This window comes from Euwallacea similis, chromosome 10, assembly GCF_039881205.1.
Source record: "Euwallacea similis isolate ESF13 chromosome 10, ESF131.1, whole genome shotgun sequence".
NCBI lineage: Eukaryota > Metazoa > Arthropoda > Insecta > Coleoptera > Curculionidae > Euwallacea > Euwallacea similis.
Window position 1 is genome coordinate 2,515,112 of NC_089618.1, and position 16,999 is coordinate 2,532,110.

A 16,999-nucleotide genomic window follows, 5' to 3' on the forward strand; every position below is an offset into this window, starting at 1 on the left:
CCTAAGTGTCATAGGGAAATGGATGAGGGTTGACCTTAACTTTCCCCAAAAACATGCCCCAACGCAAAGTGGAATTTGCTGAGAATCAGAAATCTGTGGTACCACGAAAAGTACTAAAGCTCGATGTAGGGTCTAGTAGTGGTAAATTATTTCTTAAGAGTCTGTGGAGCCACAAACCAATTAACCTACAGAGTGTCTCATTTCTTATATAGGGTGAGTCATTAACAAAAGCTGGAGCTACTACAACAAATAAGCAATTGAACGCTCTGTATCTTAGAAACGAAGCGTGTTTCGATTTATGTTTTATATAATTTTTTTTACAAAAATACCTCAGCAATCATCGTTTAAAGTCTTTCGCACTTATTCGGAAAGATCCTGTATACTCGAAATATCAACTTTCGGATAAGGCATATTTTCTCGAATCGTTTCTATTTGACATGTGACATCTTCAGTCCTCGGCTGTCCCATTGTTAATGAATCACCCTGTATAAAAAATAAACTTCCGTCTGTGAGTATTATCAAGGGCTAAATCGTCTTTACTATTACGTCAGGGTAAATAAATAACTTTTTACGGCGAAGAAAAAGTCCCTAAAGTATTTTTGCCTTAATTCCCGGTTTCGGTAGCGGTAGACACCCACAAGCCCAACCGGAATCGAGTCCCATCAAACATGCCATACTTTATCGTCACTTTTACCGCAAATTTCCATGGAAATGGGCACGTTTCAGTGGCATGTGACTGCAACCCGAAGGTCGAATTCCATTTGCACTGGATACAAAGCGAGTCTGGTGACGGTTTATATAAACGCAACTGTTTACACACGCTTCTTGTCGAAAAGGGGTGGTGAACACCTGAATTTGAGAGTTATGGAAAAGTTCTAGATTTTCCAGAGCTGCTTCGCTGCTGCAGGAAAAAAACGGGATTAAGGGTGGCTGAGAGGGCTTTTTTACGCCTCAGGGCGGCTATTTTTGGGTCCACCTACGTTGTGACATTTCATCCGTAACAAATACCCTTGGGGGTTTGGCACTCTTCCTAGCGATTTGAAAAATATTTTTGTTTGTCAACATTCATTGATATTTTCCTAATTTGGGGCCTCCCTTGTGCGATTGTACAAACATCCCATGTTATTTTTACTACGGATTTTATCCGATTTCCCTGCTAAATCCTTTAAATGTTTTACCTGCGTGGTATCTGTTGTTATTGAAAGAGGATATGCCGTGATGTCCCACATATGGATTTCTTTCTGTAACCCAGATATTTTCGGGAAAAGTCCCGACAATGGTGCTGATCAATATGGAGCTAATGAACAACAACAAAAAGGCGCTTGCTGCGCTAAAGCGCTGCTGTTTTTGTTTCCACCGCTAATGGATGTAATTTCTACAGCCCCGGCTTGTTTACTTAAATGTACAAGCAGTATTTACTTTCTGAATGTATAAGAGAAAATAGATAATTACGAGGTCTAAATAGGGCAAAAAACTCTGTTTTCTAATAGACTTTGACGAGCCGAAAACATCATGTTTTGCTTCTATTAATCCGGCAACACTTCGAGGCCCTCTAGAAGGCCGCAAAATATTATATGGATTCGATATTTCTTAAGAGTTCTAGGGTCGAAAGACGTGGCAGTATACGGGGTGTCTCATGCAAAAAGTCAAATTTCATTCCTGCGAATAAACGCCATCGCGCTTTAAGTTTTTTTTTCACGCACCAAAACATCAAGATTTCGATAATCGCTACCTGGCCATATGACTATAATGTGTCTCAATTCTAAACCAAGATAAACCATTCGCTATTTATTATTAGAGATTTAACTAAATGTGTTCTAAAAACAACTCCTTATCGGAATCACAAACCATGGTTTGGGTGTCGGCAAACCTCACGTTTGTCCTTATCTGCGGCTTATTTTTCTTTGCCAACGCTCTTCCTTCATAGCGCTTTACAAACGAAATTTTTCCCATCATGTCCATAACCCTCTCACTGTAGAAGTGTATAAGCCCTACATGGAATTAATCTGCATATTTTTTCCTTCTCAACCCAAAAAAGCACCTTTTTGCTCGTATTCTATGGCCGCATCAAAGGGAGTCCTCCCCATGCGGTCCAGCGCGATTGCACTGGCCCCTAGGGCTAGTAACATCCTAGCCAGGGGTACATATCCGGTAATCGAGACTGCGTGCAAGGAGGTGAGTCCTGAAACGGGGTCCTTGATGTTCACATTCGCATTGTTCTTGACGAGAAGGGTCACCATGTTGAGGTGTTCTGTAGATCTGCAGATAAGCGCTAGTTCTGTTTGGGAGTTTTCTGTTAAACAGTTACTCTGAGAAGGGAGGTTTTGATGATACCTATTAAGAGCGGCTGCGGTTTGACGACTCTAAAGTTCGGGTCAGCTTGCGCTTTGAGCAGCAAAGAAGCGATGTCCGGTGAATGGCGGTCAATGATGCTCAAAGACAAGGGAGTGTTGCCGAATGCATCCTCTACATTGGGTTGAGCATTGGATAGTAAAAGGATCTTCACATTCTCCAGGTTTTTCTTCCTCACAGCGCTATGAAGGGCCGTTTGCCCTGTGAGGTTCTGGATGTTGGGATCAGCTCCATGTTGCAATAGCAAAGATACCATTTGGGTCCTATTGAAGATCACGGCGGTGATAAGGGCCGAGTCTCCATTTAGCGTGTTGGAGTGCGTGTTGATGTTCAATTTTTTGAAGGATAGCAAATACTTCGCTTTAATAGACAATCTGTATTTACTCCGAAGCAAAACTAAATGAAACATAGTACCCATTGGGATATCCTCTTTTTCAGCTACAATTTGAAGGATGGTCATTCCTTCGTAATCTACAATGTTGGGGTCGAGGCCCCGCTCAATGAGATTATTAATGGCATCGAAATCCCTTACAAGGGCTGCTGCAAAGAATTCTTCCTCGTGCTGACTTTTAACTGGAGAATAAAGCGGGATTAAAATTATATTGAATTTATTTACTAACACGAGCTTGCCCATGGTGTTGAACGTTTCCAGCTGTTTTGGGGGCTCTGTTTTGAGGCCTTGGCTCCAAACGTTTAGTCACAGTTTGGAGTGTCAGTGTTTGTCATAAGTTGCCTCTGGACAAAATGGTGAAGAATCTTCGACTTTCACAGATTGAATCACATACAAATTCCTTTATGATTATGAATTATTGTTATGTAAGTTTTCAGGACATGGTAACTCAATCAAGCAATAACCTTCTTGTTTAAATTCTCAAGAAACCGATATCTCCTCGATCAGATTGTAATATCAATAACAACAATATGTATCGACACGTTTCGCAGTATGCATTCACGTTTCCATTATTTTCATGTCTCCTTTGTACAATCGGTCGCGCTGTGCAAAACAATCAGGTTTGAACATGTGATCCCAAGTATCAAGACGCATTTCTATGCTTCTTGACCTCATTAGGACGACGATTGCCATACTCACGAGAGTCGAAAAAAGGGAAATACTGGGTCGGCTGTTGATAATTAATGGGTAAATAAAAAAAGCACATATTTAGCATTACGCGTGTTTCAGCCCCCCGCAACAGAGCGCAAACATCACATGCTGCATTAACACCTCGCAGCCTGAATTGCATCGCGCTCTCCATCACGTGGAGGGGCCCTTCCATGCGCGCCAACTTCCAACTTTCCGTGCTTATAAATAGGGGAGAAGTCGTGCGCCTTTCCAGTGCGAAACTTCAGCTCGTTTCAGGTTTCCACAATGTTGATCCTCAATGTAACCGACGATAGCGAACGTTCAGGGGCCGCGACCCCCTTAACACCGTCCCCTAAAAGTGAACTCAGGGGCATTCGCTTGTTCCGGGTTATCAGTCGAAAAATCGCACGAAGACCTCATGACGAGGGCTTTCACAGCACTGACGAGAGCAGGTCTTCGAGTAGTGACAGTTGCTCTTCCTCAGGGGGGCACACCTCCAGGATATCCAAGGAGCGTTCGGTGTCTCCCAATCACATTTCCAGCAGCAGCAGCGATTCTGGAAGTGACGTGCAAATTTTGCGAAACAGGCACCACCACTCGACCTCCGCGGAAAGTCTGAAGAAGGTGTTCCAGAATTTGAATTTGTATCACAGGTCGCAGAGCTGTAGCAACACCAAGGAGATCAAGAGAAAAAAGGAGAAGAAGGCGCAGAAGAGCATTCTGAGGCATCCTACTAGTTACACCTATGTGAGGGGGCTCAGTGGTTTGCCTACTCAGAGGATACCTAGGGGGTACAACAACTGCAGCTGCAGCATGCACTATCTGAGCAGTCTCAACAGGCGGTAATCATGCTTGCCAGTGTTTGGATCGCAATAAGGACATGTGCAAGGGTATATATAAGACCAAGAAGACTGACTTTATGTGTATATACGGACTGATTTTATGTATGTCTATCACCTGTATATATTTTTTTTATAAATTGTTACACGTTTTTACCTCTACTATACTTGCATAAGAGTGCCCTACGGGGTGCCTCCTTCATATCAGTATACGACTCTTATCTCTCCCTAGGAACGATGGTAAATGCTTCTTTGGGTTTCAAATCTAATAGAGTGCCTTGTAGCTGACTTTATCGTTAATAAAAACATGTATTAGATCACTGATTTTTGTGTCTTAATCTCCGGTGCAGAATGGTTAATTCGCCCCCAAGTCAAAATTCGATTGACTACCTATTCACCGTTTGTCAAGAAAATGAGTTTTTTACTAGAATAAGTAAGTCGAAAATTTTTGTCCACACCAATGAATTTCTCAAAGGTCAACCTTTTTAAGTGTTCTTTTGCTTGGACCGACAAGCAGGAACACAGGAGAAAATATTGCAAATTTTGCAAAAAAATGAGTAGGAGAAAAGCGATTTCGCATTCTGCACCTCTGGATATTTGTGAATTGATAGTTCATAATATGCTTCTTATATGGGTACAATGCCCTTTGACAGGGGTTGATCAATAGAGGCGTCATCAATCAATCAAAGCATATGAATAAGCGAGAAAATTAGGTTAAAAATGATCTTTTTTTAATTATATAAACTTGAAGGAATCAAAACTTTATAGCAGTTTTATATCGAAAATTAGCCCTGTAGGGCTTTAATATCCCGCCAGTTTCATTCGACTTGAACCAGACGCGTACATAGTTCGAATTTGAAGCAATAAAAAAAAAATATTATTACACTTCTTTAATTTGAATACCAATCAAACAATCTTTTTTACGAAATAAATAATTATTAAACCTGGAAAAACCTCTTTCTACGCCTTTGATTTAAAGCTGTCGCCATCTATTAAATAAGGGCGGCATCAAACCAATTTACCAGCCACCATATTGTCAGGAAAATTACCAACGCAATCTACGATCACCAGCATGTTGATATTATATTAAATGTTACATAGTTCTACATAAAATCCTCCTCAGTCTTAGGAAATATACTCCACATTTTTGCCATTGCCATTGCGATAACCAGCGCTGTACCCCGAATCACTGTAAAACATGTTGAACCCCGCATCGAAGACTCGGTCTGGGGGCCTGAAGGCGTAGAAGGTGTTGAAGATTGGCGTTGAAAACACCGAGCAAAGAAGACACATAACACTCACCAGCAACATCCCCTGCAATTTTGTCATTACTGACTGCAAATTAAGCAATATTCACACTTACTATAATACGAAAAACTGCCATGATACACTGTTATCTGGTGTTGAAAACAATAAACCTTTCTGTCTGACTCAGTACAGGATATGATACGAACACGAGATTGTCATTTGATATAATAATGGTATAAATAATCGTGCGTTAGACCCATAAGTCCATGGGCGTGGTCTTTAAGGCGCACCTACACATCTCAAGCAAAGCTTATGATTCCAAAAAACACTTTCAAGACAATCCCGATTTTTTTCCTTGTTTTCAACGACTACAAATCGCTTTCCAACAAGCTTCTTGTTAAGTCAGGTTAGTTTCCAAGATTTCGCAAACAAGGCCGATTGTGGCTAATTCCTGCTGTCGTGAGAGAGTTCGTTAGTCGTATTGTCTGCTTGCTGAATCGCTCCGATTTTGCGGGCTATTTTAGGGTTTTGAACGTAAAGGGGGGCAGTTCACTGATTAGCCTTAATCTCACTATGCAGCCTTGAAGGAATAATCCCCGTTGTGCCGCTTAGTTTGCCTTTTTTTAGCCCGCAAGGACGTGCGGAGAAGGTCGGGAACTATTACATTAAATAAACCGCCATTTTCTCAAGAAAAGCAAATTTATTAATTCCGCGAATTCTGTTCGTGAATTATTTAAGGATGTCAAGGATCAGTTGCAGTTAAAGGGCGAAATTAATGATGCCAAATTATTACCGTACCCTCAATATCTTCTATGTAGGTAAAAAAAAATCCAAAAATTGTCGGATCAAGCTGCTGGAAAACAGAGGCGTAGATGAAAAAAACCTTAATAAGTCTTGAAATGTCGGAGGTACGTCTGGGGTCAATTCATCACTGGTCAGTCAATCAGATATGCGATGGTATCCGGCCTAATCAACGCCCTACGTTCCCGGTTCACCGCCTAATGCGAGGTTCTTTAATAACGATTCAGCATTGCTGCACACCACTGTAGTTATACATAACAGAACTTGTAAGTCTACTCAAAAACTCGATACTGGGAAAATACACGCTATCAAAATTATTCCTAGGAACTCCTTATACCTACATTTTTCTTCCCTCCCTACGCTCTTTCTTGACAAAATCGCGCTTCTGGTGAAAAAAGAATTCCACTATTATCATTGCTTTATATTGCAAATGATTTTTTACATTAAAAATACTCAGTATAATCACCGAAATCCGTTAAAAAAAAGGGATGTTATCCTGGAAGATTAGTAGTAAGTGTAGGCTACGGGCGACCTGGCTAGTACGCCAGGGACTGCGTAAGCGTAGGGCAGGCCAGCGTAGGCATAGGGGGCGTAGGGGGCGCTGTAGACTACGGCAGGATTAGGATTAGGTTCCGGGCTTGCTTCCGGGTTGGGGAGGGCGAGAGTCATGGCGATGAGGCCCAGAAGTGCCATCAACTATTTTATAAACACAAAATTATACACTAACCTGAACTAAAAGGTATCAACGGATACTTACGTATTTGAACATTTTGACGGGCTAATTGATTGATTTGTCGAAGATGAAGTAACTGTATGGTTGTCCCAGATAAGCGGTCTAATATTTATACGCTGATCGATTTTAGTGGGTGTCTTCGTATAATGTTTTCCTCACCTTTTTTAGGAGCGACGGAATAGCTGCTTTTAGAGCACAATGAGGCACAGGAACCCTTTTTTCAATGTTTATGGCCTCGGAATTCGGCGATTAAGTCTTGGAAGCCTGAAGACTATTTTCATTGAAATAGAGCCGCACTTTCACATCATTGGGGAAATTCCGGAGGGTATTTCTCGAGCTCCCCAGGTACGTAACAAGACCGTGGCTGCTACCAAAAAAAGCAAAAGCGTCTAGTTCCTGGTCCACGCCCATGCCCCATTGTTCGGGCAGATTATGCAAATTCGCACAAATAAAAACCTCATTAATAAATGAACACTTTATTGCACACCGCAAAAATCCGGATCAGAATTTCCTCAAATTAATTACTCGAAAAGGAATTTGGTCCCTTACAAGCTAATCAGTCAATGAGAGAGAGAATCATTGTCCATTTCTTCGCCGCTTGATTGACTCTTTAGAGGATCAGGGGGTTTCCGTAGTAGTAGTATTGGGGGTAGGAGGCGTAGGCCACGTTACCGTAGGAGTATCCGCGGGCATAGCTTAAAGAGGGGTATCTGTATTCATATGCCAAGGGGATGGTGTTGGCGGTGTAGGCCAAGGCCAAGCCAGGCTTGGCGCTGGGAGCTGGAGTTGGGGCCGGCTCGGGGGCTGGGGCGCAGAGGGCGCAGGCCAAAAGGGCGAAAAAAGCGAGCTGCAATGCAAAACCAATTAAACCCTTATCAACACTACTACATGACCTCTTACCAACTTGAACATCTTCTTCTAGGCTTAAAGACTTGTCACAGATATGAGACAACTTCTGATACGGGTTGCACGGCCCAACGGCCTTATATACTACAGGGCAGTACGTTTATGCATCCGCCCAAGTTCAGACCGCCTGAACGACCTCTAAACTTTTTTTTCGGTCACATGAGGCTTCTGCTAATAAGGCGTTGAAATAAGAAGAAAAATGTAAATTGTAGCAAGGGGCATCCGCCTGCTACGTCAGTACCAGTGACGAGCTTTTTGGACCATCGACAAGGTATTGGTTGGAACCGGGGATTAGTTTCAGTACTTCCTGTGATTAGATCTATAGAGTGTCTATTTTGGAGATATGAGGAAGACTGAAAAAGGCAGTTTAAGAATGTTCAAAAGCGGGAACGTATTCAAATGTCTTAATTAATTTAAAGCACTTCTCGCTTTAGATAGGTACCAATAAGTTCACCTTTTTAAACCGAATATTCCATGCTATTTAATATCAGGCGGCAACATACTATGAGGTATATTTCTAGTATATGTATATCTAGTTTTATGTACGTACCTTTTTCTGTTCCGTGTTTTTAATCCTCCAAGTTAAGGCATTAAAACGTGAATTTCCTCAGTTTTCTTGACAAAATGACGTCTCTTCAAATTAAAAAAACCTAATTTCTGACAATTCTTCGACATTTATCAGAGCTGAAGAAGACTTAAATAATAGTTTCTTGCATGTAGTAAACTCTCCGCCATTTAGGTGCGTCTGAAGATAACAATCTCATATTACCTGCCTCAAATAAGCCTTCAGCGAGTCGATGCTAGCGATAATTATGCAACGCCTCCGGTACAAGGAGTTCCCCAAAAAAATGCTCCAAATGTCAAATATAAAGCTAGGACCTGTTTTCTAATGGAAATAAGATTATTAACAAAAAAGCGATTGGCAAAGTATAAATAGTGGGCCTCAAGTCTACAATAATCATACAATCTTCTCAGCTTTTGATTAGCACGTCAGAACACTTCCAAAACCAACCAAAAATGTTTAAATACGTAAGTTTTTTTATTATACTGCAACTTTTAGTACATTACTTAATTTCAGTTGATGGCTTTCCTTGTCTTCGTGGCTGTCGCCTTTGCCACCCCTGAGGCCAACCCCCGCCCAGAGCCCGCCCCTAAGCCCAACCCTCAAGTGCTGACCTATGGTGCTGGAGTTTATGGTTACCCCTACGCCTACTCCGCCCCTACTGTAGTAGCAGGCGTTCCAGCGGGGTACACTTACTACTGATCCAGGCTCCTTCGATTGGCCCTGTTTTCTTGATAACAACGGATAATTGGTATACCCAGTGATTTTAGAGTTTAAGGTGTAAAAACGTAAAAAAAAAACAATAAATTCCTTTTTTTTTAAAACTGCCGAATTAGTTCCAATGACCCATCAAATGAATAATTCAACAAATATCCCTTATGATCAGTAGATGGTGACTTGTCTAATGCAGAACTCTAACAATGTATATTCAGGCCTTAAATGATTTCATAATTGAGGATAATTCCCTGCACCTCTTTGAGGTGAGACGGATCCGTGGTTGAGACCACCATAGACCCATCATCAACGAATATAATTTTAGTGTCTTGCTGCATGTGATGTGGCAAACCATTAGCAAAGATAGGAGCAAAAGTGGCCCGAGCACATCTTGAAGCATGTCCATATTCACAACTTTAGACCTAGGCAAACAGTCATCTATGAGACCTCGAAACCTCCGCGCTATAAGAGATGACTGAGCGATCCCAAAAATACTCTTCCTGAGACCAAGTCGCTCAAACTTGCGCAGTAAACACTAGTGACATAACCTATCAAAAACTCTTGAAATATAGGTTGAAGTACAACTCCGTGACATCCCTCAATCTTTATACTTTTTTAATCCAATTAGTCAAATTCACTATTTTAATAATGGAACAAAGGTATGTCATTATCAAGTATCAACCAATCCCTGGCCAAATACCGCGGTAGTTTGCACTAGTGCAATTATCGCGAAAATTTTCCTGACCGCTTTATTAATGTTTTAACAAACTCAAATATTTCAATCTTCTGGCTGTACTCGAGGATGTAAGAAGCTGTATTAACTCACATTTTTGGCTGTGTTAATACCACTCTGATATAGGAAAATGTCGAAAGTGAATAATAACAGTCACCATTTTGTCAGGAAACACGCGGAAATAATTTCTCAAAATCAATAGAAAGTAAAATTTATTTTTTTTTGTACATTTTCACACATAAACATTGAACTAGCCACTCAGTACATTGAAATCCAATTGATCCAAATCCCGATGGTTTCAGTAGTAGGCAACTGCTCCTGGTGCACCTGCTGCGACATATGCTGCAGGGCTAGAGTAGGTGTAAGGGAAACCATAGAGTCCGGCACTGTAGGAGATTATCTGAGGCCCAGGGGCAGGGTTGGCTTCAGGGGTGGGCAGGGCGAAGGCCAGGAGAATAAGGCCGAAGAGAACCATCAGCTAAAAAAATTAATGCTGCTAATATTTCATTTAGAAGGATTAAGAGCATGGTACTTACGTATTTGAACATTTCGTTGGGATTTGGGAGTTGTTTCGGGCTGCTAAATGAAGGCTGGATTGTGTATGGTTCGGAATAAGCAACAGTTGCAGTATTTATATGCCGTTATTGAACAATAGAACAGAGTTTCTATTGAGTTAGTAATTCTCTGCATTAAAAAAAAACCAGAAAAGTTGACATTTGAAGCAGTTTTTTTGGGAACACCCATTATATGTTAATTAAGCGGCTCCCAAAGAAGCATCGAAAAAACCTTGCTATATTACATTCATTGCCTGTTTTCGATGCTGAACTGCCATGAAGATGAAACCAAAAAACTCCAAACTATACTTTATCGATGGTTCTGGCGGCATGTCTGGCTGTTGACGAAGATAATGGCGGGTCCGGTAATACTGGTTTCAGAAACCTCCATAAACCAGGAATTATTTCTGCTTTCAGTTTCATTGCAATGACAAAAATTCGCATTAAACTGAGCTCAATTTATATTTATAGACACTTAATTACTAATTACAATCATTCATTTCTTAGCCGTAATAGCTGTAGGGGTAGCTGTAGGGATAAGAGGCGTAGCTGACATAAGGGTAGGAATAGCCGTAGTGTTGGGGCGCAGGGACGGGGAGGGCTAACGGCAGAGCTGCTGCCCATGAGGACGCCACTGCTAGCAGCACCATGCACATGATAACAATCTGTTAGGCCAACAGAAGAAGCTTAGTTTAAGGCATTTAGGGCAATTAAAAAACTTACCAGTTTAGTCATATTTTTATCGCAACAATGCGCACTTGTTGAGTAACACACACTTTGTTCTATGGTTTACCTGAGAGTCCTGCATCCCCTTTTATAAGAAGACAACAGCAGCACTTTGTATGCATACCGCAGATTTGTCTGAATAGTGAACAATATGATTGTTCCGGGATGACATAATTGTCGATTTGCGCGTTTGATAGCCCCAAAACTGCGTTATTTTAGTAAGAGTTTTAGATACATTATGTGGGACCAGCCCGAAAGTCACTATTAAACAAAATATATCATTTTTATATGACCAGCGTTTTAGTTTACTTCGTATATGGATTCTCCAGACTAAACCAGATACGCTTCCCGCGCAATGCTCTGTCTCCAGCTTGAACCTTTTTCGAGATATTAAGCTCCAAAAAGTCCCTCCTTTAGTCGCCACATAGAGAGTCAAAATCCGGTTCAAATGGTGAGACCGTTTATCAAACAAAAACACAGACAGATGACTAAAAAGTCAGTTCGCCAATTTGTCAAGAAACCGAGCAAGAGCAATTGATGTTCAAAATGACTGTTTATTTACGTTAGTATACATGCAAGAGGAGCATGCTGAATTATTAATGAGCTAAGCATAACAAAACACCATCCAACTGTTGTTAACGGAATGTTTGGGTATTACGCGATGGGGAAAACCCGCATCCTGCCGCGGCTCAACAAATGTGAATAAATTTCAAATTTGTGGAGCTTCTCCGAGAAGTCACGTTTTTGCCATTGTCGCAGGTCGGGGCCAATCTCATAGGCGCAAAACTTGTTTCATTCCGGCTCCTTTAAGGCTTTTTCAGAGGAAGAAAAAAGTGTTATTTATCAATCTCTTGCTTTGATTGCGGCGCAATAATTAATTTTTCCAATATGCGAACCAGGTGATTTATATGCTCGGTTCAATCGGCTCAAGGGCGCGCACGTAGATAATCAAACAGTGTCAAACATCGCTAGGTGAATCGCTAATCAAGCTTGTTTATGGCTCAATGTGTGTGTTTGATTTCCCAAAAGTGAAGACATTCGAGGAAGTTAACTTGGGAGTTAAAAAGAACTGAAAAATGTGCTGGATTTGGTCGGAAAGAAATTGTAGTTACGAGACAAATATGGAGTATTAACAGGAAGTCCTCAATTGAGTTCTTGTAGCTCAATCATAACTGAGTGACTCTCTAAGCTTGGAACTTTTAACATTTACGCCAAAGTAGGTGTTATGAATAGGTATGCCAATGACTTTCATTGCATCTGCTCCGCAAACTTCAATTTTTGTAGCTGAACTTTAGAGTTCCAAACTCGACGGTAATCAGTTGAAATACTCAAGTTATTATAGTCTAAACATGTACGAAGCTACATTTCTCTATTTGGGAAACACGAAACCTCAACTTACTCGCAATTTACGAGAAATATCTCCATACAATTTTGCGTATCGATCAATTATCCTTAACATTCGGAAAATTCGAAAAAACCATTCAGTCACCAGTTTATCAAGAAACGCGAGAAAATCATTCTTCCAACTAATCCATGTAAAATTAACTTTATTCAATATCTCCCTACATCCGGTTTCTCCACCAAATCAGCCGCCTAAAAATTACTTCAATTAAGAGCGACATTATTATTCTTCGAGTTACAAATGGTCAGACCTTGAACAAATATGTGTACCACATTCAAAAAACCAGATAAACAGATTGTTTGTTATTCTGAGCTTCAAATGACATCAATTCTATTCAGAAATCGCTGACAGGTGTTTGACGTGAATGAGGCACATTAGGAGGCTGCTTTTTACTGTAAGACCGATGGGGCAATTTGATCCCAACCAAGAAGGCTTTGAACTTACACAAGGCTTAACGAACTTGAGCTTGTTGTTACAATTACGCACAAAAAGTATCTCCTTGATTATCTGCGGATGTAGTGCGGGCCCCAATTTGTATCTCTAAATTGCCGATAAATATCAAACCTTTGCAACTACCTCGTACTTCATTTTACTCCTGAAGAATGGTGATTGGGAAGCTTTTAATAGGGGTCGAAGGGGATTCTAACCGGGCGGTGCAAGGATTGAGGGGATACATTAGGCCTCGGACTAAGAGATATTAAGAAGCTAATAATTTGATACTGATGTATGATCGGATCTCGGCAAAAACACGGTTAACCTTGGCATTCAGCAAAGGTGACTGAAACGTACAGAGCTCGAGATCAACTACAAGGACGTTCGACTTCTTTCTGACATTTGCAATTTTCAGACCAAATTGCTGGCTTTATGGAGATGAAGACATTAAAACTACAAAGGTAACTAAGGACATTTATTGCAATTTCTGAAATTCGGGAATTTAGAGAGAATGATTTGTTTCTTGACAAAATGGCGAACTCAATTCATGCTGCCCGAATCCACCTTCACACTCCAGACACTTTCGTGATTGAGACATAAAACTGCAAAAGAAATTTTCTTTGGAGTGTGTTTCAGATCTTTCAGTAAATTGCATGTTGGTTAAACGAGCTCAACAAATAATAACAAAAATACGCAATATCGAATCAGACATGGGCGTCTAATAGGAAAAAAGCAAAGTCAAGGTTTCAATGGGCTCACGCCCAATTTTCTCAAACCAGATTTAGCAGGTTAAGTGGTCCATTGTTAAAGGTGGGAACCCGATCCTAGTTAAGCACTGGGTATATAAAATGGAGCATTTCCTTGCATAGATATCATTTGATCCTGAAGAGTTTCAAATCAACTGTACAACATGTTCAAATTCGTAAGTCTACATTCATCAGAAATTTTTTCTTATATTCACATGTATCTCTAGGTAGCCGTCGTCTTCGCCACCATCATGGCCATCGCCTTCGCCGCCCCCAACCCTGAGGCCAAGCCTCAATACGTCGCAGCGGCCCCCTTAGCTTATTCCTCTCTGGGCTACAGCCCCTACGCCGTCCCCTCTGTAGTGTCCGGATATGCCGCGCCTTTGGCCTACTCGGCTTATGCCGCCCCTACTGTCCTAGTCTGATTTCTCCCTTACTAAATACTGATTTGGCTATGGTTCTGTTGAGTATGTAAGATAAATAAAATCGTCTTGAAATGCATCAAATCTCAGAGTTTTTTTTCGTTATTAACCGGTCATCACATTTAAGCGCCAGACCTTGCTTGCGGCCCAAGCGAGGAAAAATAAACGTCCAAGGTAGACTAATTCGCTACTTTTGCTCTATAAAAGCGACCCAAACTGCCACAACCGACATCATTTGATCTTCAGTGGATTAAAGACTCACATCAACCCATCTCAATCATGTTCAAGTTTGTAAGTGTTCCTCACCCTCCTCTTTATTTTATTAATCAGTGATTTTTTTATGTTTCTTTTAATGCAGGTAGCTGTCGTATTCGCCGCCCTCATGGCCGTAGTCTTTGCCGCCCCCAACCCGGCTCCTAAGCCTAGTGCCGCCCTGCTAACGTACAACACGCCCCTGAGCTACCCCCTGGCCTACAGTTCGCAGTACCAGTACAGTGCTCCAGCTTACAGCGCCCCTAGCTACATTTCATCCTACGGGACGCCCTTGGCTTACTCTGCTTACGCCCCAGCTTACTACCTGTAAGGGCGGTTGGGGAGACGGCTTATTAACGGCGATTCGATTGGACTTTCTGAACTGGATTTTGATATGTGTAAACTTTTCGGCTGATTTTTCTAAATATAGGTAAATTATTAAGGAATGTATAGTGTTATTTTTGAGGTTTGAGGGAGGGGAGCAACTTGACCATAAGCGTTCAACAACTTAAGCAAAATGAAACTAAAGCCAAAAAGATTCGAGTTCTAATAACAATCTGCTTCGGTATATGTGCTCGCCACTGCTTAGAGCGTACAATATGTAGTAAGTCAGTGGTGTATCTTAACTTTTTAAGGCTCAGTAATTTTCGAAAATTATTTCTACTCTATTCATCTTTGGCTCATGATTAGTAAGTGCCATGGTTTCAACTCTAGTGAAACCGCACTTAAACGCATTTTTTGTTCAATTATAGAGAACCTTTAAGGCACTTAGCATAAATAGAGTTATCGGCATACCACAATCCTTTGAGATCTATCAATTTTCCAAATTTAAATCGCCCATTTGATTTTAAATTGCTGCCGATTTTTAATTGAAAATGAAGTTCAGTGCTCCCCTGGTTTCCTCACATCAAAGTGCTTAATATGCACCAAGTCATTGTGACATCACAGCGTTTTCAGGCCCAGGAATTTTCAGGAATTATTTCCTCCATTTCTACTTTGTCGCCCTGCTTTTCACTTCCGATGAATTGCACCCAGTACGTCCCTGTTCTTCCTATTCTTATGGGATAATGTTTAAAATTATAGAGCTTCTTTACAACATTCACTATAGACCAAATTGCTGGCCTGACACAGCCATTTAAAATCCAGCAATTTTTCAAATTTATTGTTTCAGCTTGATTTTTTGGCTTTTGCTGGTTTTAATCTGAGAATTTTACTCTGCACGCCACTGACTTATTACACTTTAAGCAAATGTTTTTCAGATTAGAGAGATTATATACAGCAATATGCAATATGTCGTTGACGTTTCAATGTTCTTGAAAACCAGTGCCGTACTCAGATTCGACTTCTCAAGGTTTCCACAAATTATTGAATAATAAACAACAATGTTCTCTTTGTTACTTTCTTGTTAAGACAACTTTGATTCTCCCATGGCACTGCCGCCAACAGAGGATTTATGAGGCATTAATGTTCATGGCAATCAGAGGCGTACTGCGTTTCTCATGGTTTCTATGCGTTTTGAATGGTTGGACCTCTTCCTTGGAGTTCTTTCCTTTTTATCCCTTTGGTACGACTTTGATTTGTTCCTATAAAGTGGATAGTTATGAGGTTTCAATATTCGTAAATATCAGTTGCATTCTCCGTTTCTTGGAGGTCCCATGAATTTTTATAATTTCAATGTCCTTAACATTTTGAATTCTTTAACTGCTTTGAGTACAAACCCGGTTATGCTTTTGTTGTGGTTGGTTCTTACGTAAGTTCCTGTTTTTACTGACGTGTTTATCACATTAGAGAAATTTAGTTTAGTTTAGAGAATTTAAAAGTAAATGTTGGCTTTATTATTAATAATTCTTTAGCCTTATTTTTCTTCCGTTCAGTACGTCCCTGGTTTCTGCTCTCACCTCTCCCCCCCTCCCCCCTATTAAAAAATAAAATTGCAAATTCCTTAGAAATTTACTATATTTAGAAAAATCAGCCGAAAAGTTAATATAGATGAAAATCCAATTCAGAAAGTCCAATCGAATCGCCGTTAATGAGTCGTCTCCTCAACCGCCATTTACAGGTAGTAAGCTGGGGCGTAAGCAGAGTAAGCCAAGGGCGTCCCGTAGGATGAAATGTAGCTAGGGGCGCTGTAAGCTGGAGCACTGTACTGGTACTGCGAGCTGTAGGCCAGGGGGTAGCTCAGGGGCGTGTTGTACGTCAGCAGGGCGGCACTGGGCTTAGGAGCCGGGTTGGGGGCGGCGAGGACTACGGCCATGAGGGCGGCGAATACGACAGCTACCTGCATTAAAAGAAACACAAAAAATCACTGATTAATAAAATAAAGCGGAGGGTGAGGAACACTTACAAACTTGAACATGATTGAGATGGGTTGATGTGAGTCTTTAATCCACTGAAGATCAAATGATGTCGCTATGGCAGTTTGATCTGCTTTTATAGGGAAAAAGCAGCAAATTAGTCCACCTTGGACGTTTATTCTTTATTTCTGCCAAGACAATC

General features: G+C 40.9%; 5 protein-coding genes and 2 long non-coding RNA genes across 8 annotated transcripts in view; 3 read left to right on the top strand and 4 right to left on the bottom strand.

Moving 5' to 3' along the window:
* The window catches only part of LOC136411732 (uncharacterized), a 47,293-nt gene extending 35,808 nt beyond the window's left edge, over positions 1–11,485 (top strand). Inside the window, exon 11 of the transcript XR_010752339.1 lies at positions 11,475–11,485. The gene's annotated coding sequence lies outside the window, so the exon portion shown is untranslated. The remainder of the gene's footprint in view (positions 1–11,474) is intronic.
* Positions 1,807–2,986, bottom strand: LOC136411637 (putative ankyrin repeat protein RF_0381). The gene is made up of 3 exons (XM_066394282.1): positions 2,335–2,986; positions 2,042–2,278; positions 1,807–1,991 (listed from the first exon to the last, which is right to left on the bottom strand). The coding sequence occupies exons 1-3, from the start codon at positions 2,984–2,986 to the stop codon at positions 1,807–1,809; spliced, it is 1,074 nt and encodes a 357-aa protein (XP_066250379.1).
* LOC136411478 (pre-mRNA-splicing factor CWC22 homolog) lies at positions 3,453–4,654 on the top strand. The gene has a single exon (XM_066394061.1). It carries the CDS (start codon positions 3,719–3,721, stop codon positions 4,277–4,279), a length of 561 nt encoding a protein of 186 aa, XP_066250158.1. The 5' UTR covers positions 3,453–3,718; the 3' UTR covers positions 4,280–4,654.
* On the bottom strand, positions 6,728–7,137 carry LOC136411750 (uncharacterized). The gene is made up of 2 exons (XR_010752346.1): positions 7,079–7,137; positions 6,728–7,017 (listed from the first exon to the last, which is right to left on the bottom strand). It is a non-coding gene; the product is annotated as an uncharacterized lncRNA (long non-coding RNA).
* Positions 10,226–11,411, bottom strand: LOC136411740 (uncharacterized). The gene is made up of 3 exons (XR_010752343.1): positions 11,247–11,411; positions 10,506–11,188; positions 10,226–10,447 (listed from the first exon to the last, which is right to left on the bottom strand). It is a non-coding gene; the product is annotated as an uncharacterized lncRNA (long non-coding RNA).
* Positions 11,486–13,964: 2,479 nt separating the features above from the next.
* On the top strand, positions 13,965–14,949 carry LOC136411739 (neuropeptide-like 4). Of its 2 annotated transcripts, none has more exons than XM_066394420.1 (2): positions 13,965–14,005; positions 14,610–14,949. In XM_066394420.1, exons 1-2 carry the CDS (start codon positions 13,994–13,996, stop codon positions 14,832–14,834), a joined length of 237 nt encoding a protein of 78 aa, XP_066250517.1. In that variant the 5' UTR covers positions 13,965–13,993; the 3' UTR covers positions 14,835–14,949. The 2 variants fall into 2 exon arrangements, with proteins under 2 accessions (XP_066250517.1, XP_066250518.1); XM_066394421.1 differs by lacking the exon at positions 13,965–14,005 and adding an exon at positions 14,396–14,542.
* A 1,492-nt stretch (positions 14,950–16,441) lies between these two features.
* LOC136411495 (neuropeptide-like 4) lies at positions 16,442–16,996 on the bottom strand. The gene is made up of 2 exons (XM_066394087.1): positions 16,848–16,996; positions 16,442–16,781 (listed from the first exon to the last, which is right to left on the bottom strand). Exons 1-2 carry the CDS (start codon positions 16,857–16,859, stop codon positions 16,557–16,559), a joined length of 237 nt encoding a protein of 78 aa, XP_066250184.1. The 5' UTR covers positions 16,860–16,996; the 3' UTR covers positions 16,442–16,556.
* Between the last annotated feature and the right edge of the window lie 3 nt (positions 16,997–16,999).

What these genes read in the sequence shown, in the direction of transcription:
- LOC136411637 (XM_066394282.1), bottom strand. Translation starts at nt 2,986, where the DNA reads ATGGGCAAGCTCGTGTTAGTAAATAAATTCAATATAATTTTAATCCCG. An exon ending in ACCGCAGCCGCTCTTAATAG is followed by an intron (nt 2,279 to 2,334) that starts GTATCATCAAAA and finishes ACTCCCAAACAG; the next exon opens with AACTAGCGCTTATCTGCAGA. An exon ending in CATAGAATACGAGCAAAAAG is followed by an intron (nt 1,992 to 2,041) that starts GTGCTTTTTTGG and finishes AATTCCATGTAG; the next exon opens with GGCTTATACACTTCTACAGT.
- LOC136411478 (XM_066394061.1), top strand. Translation starts at nt 3,719, where the DNA reads ATGTTGATCCTCAATGTAACCGACGATAGCGAACGTTCAGGGGCCGCG.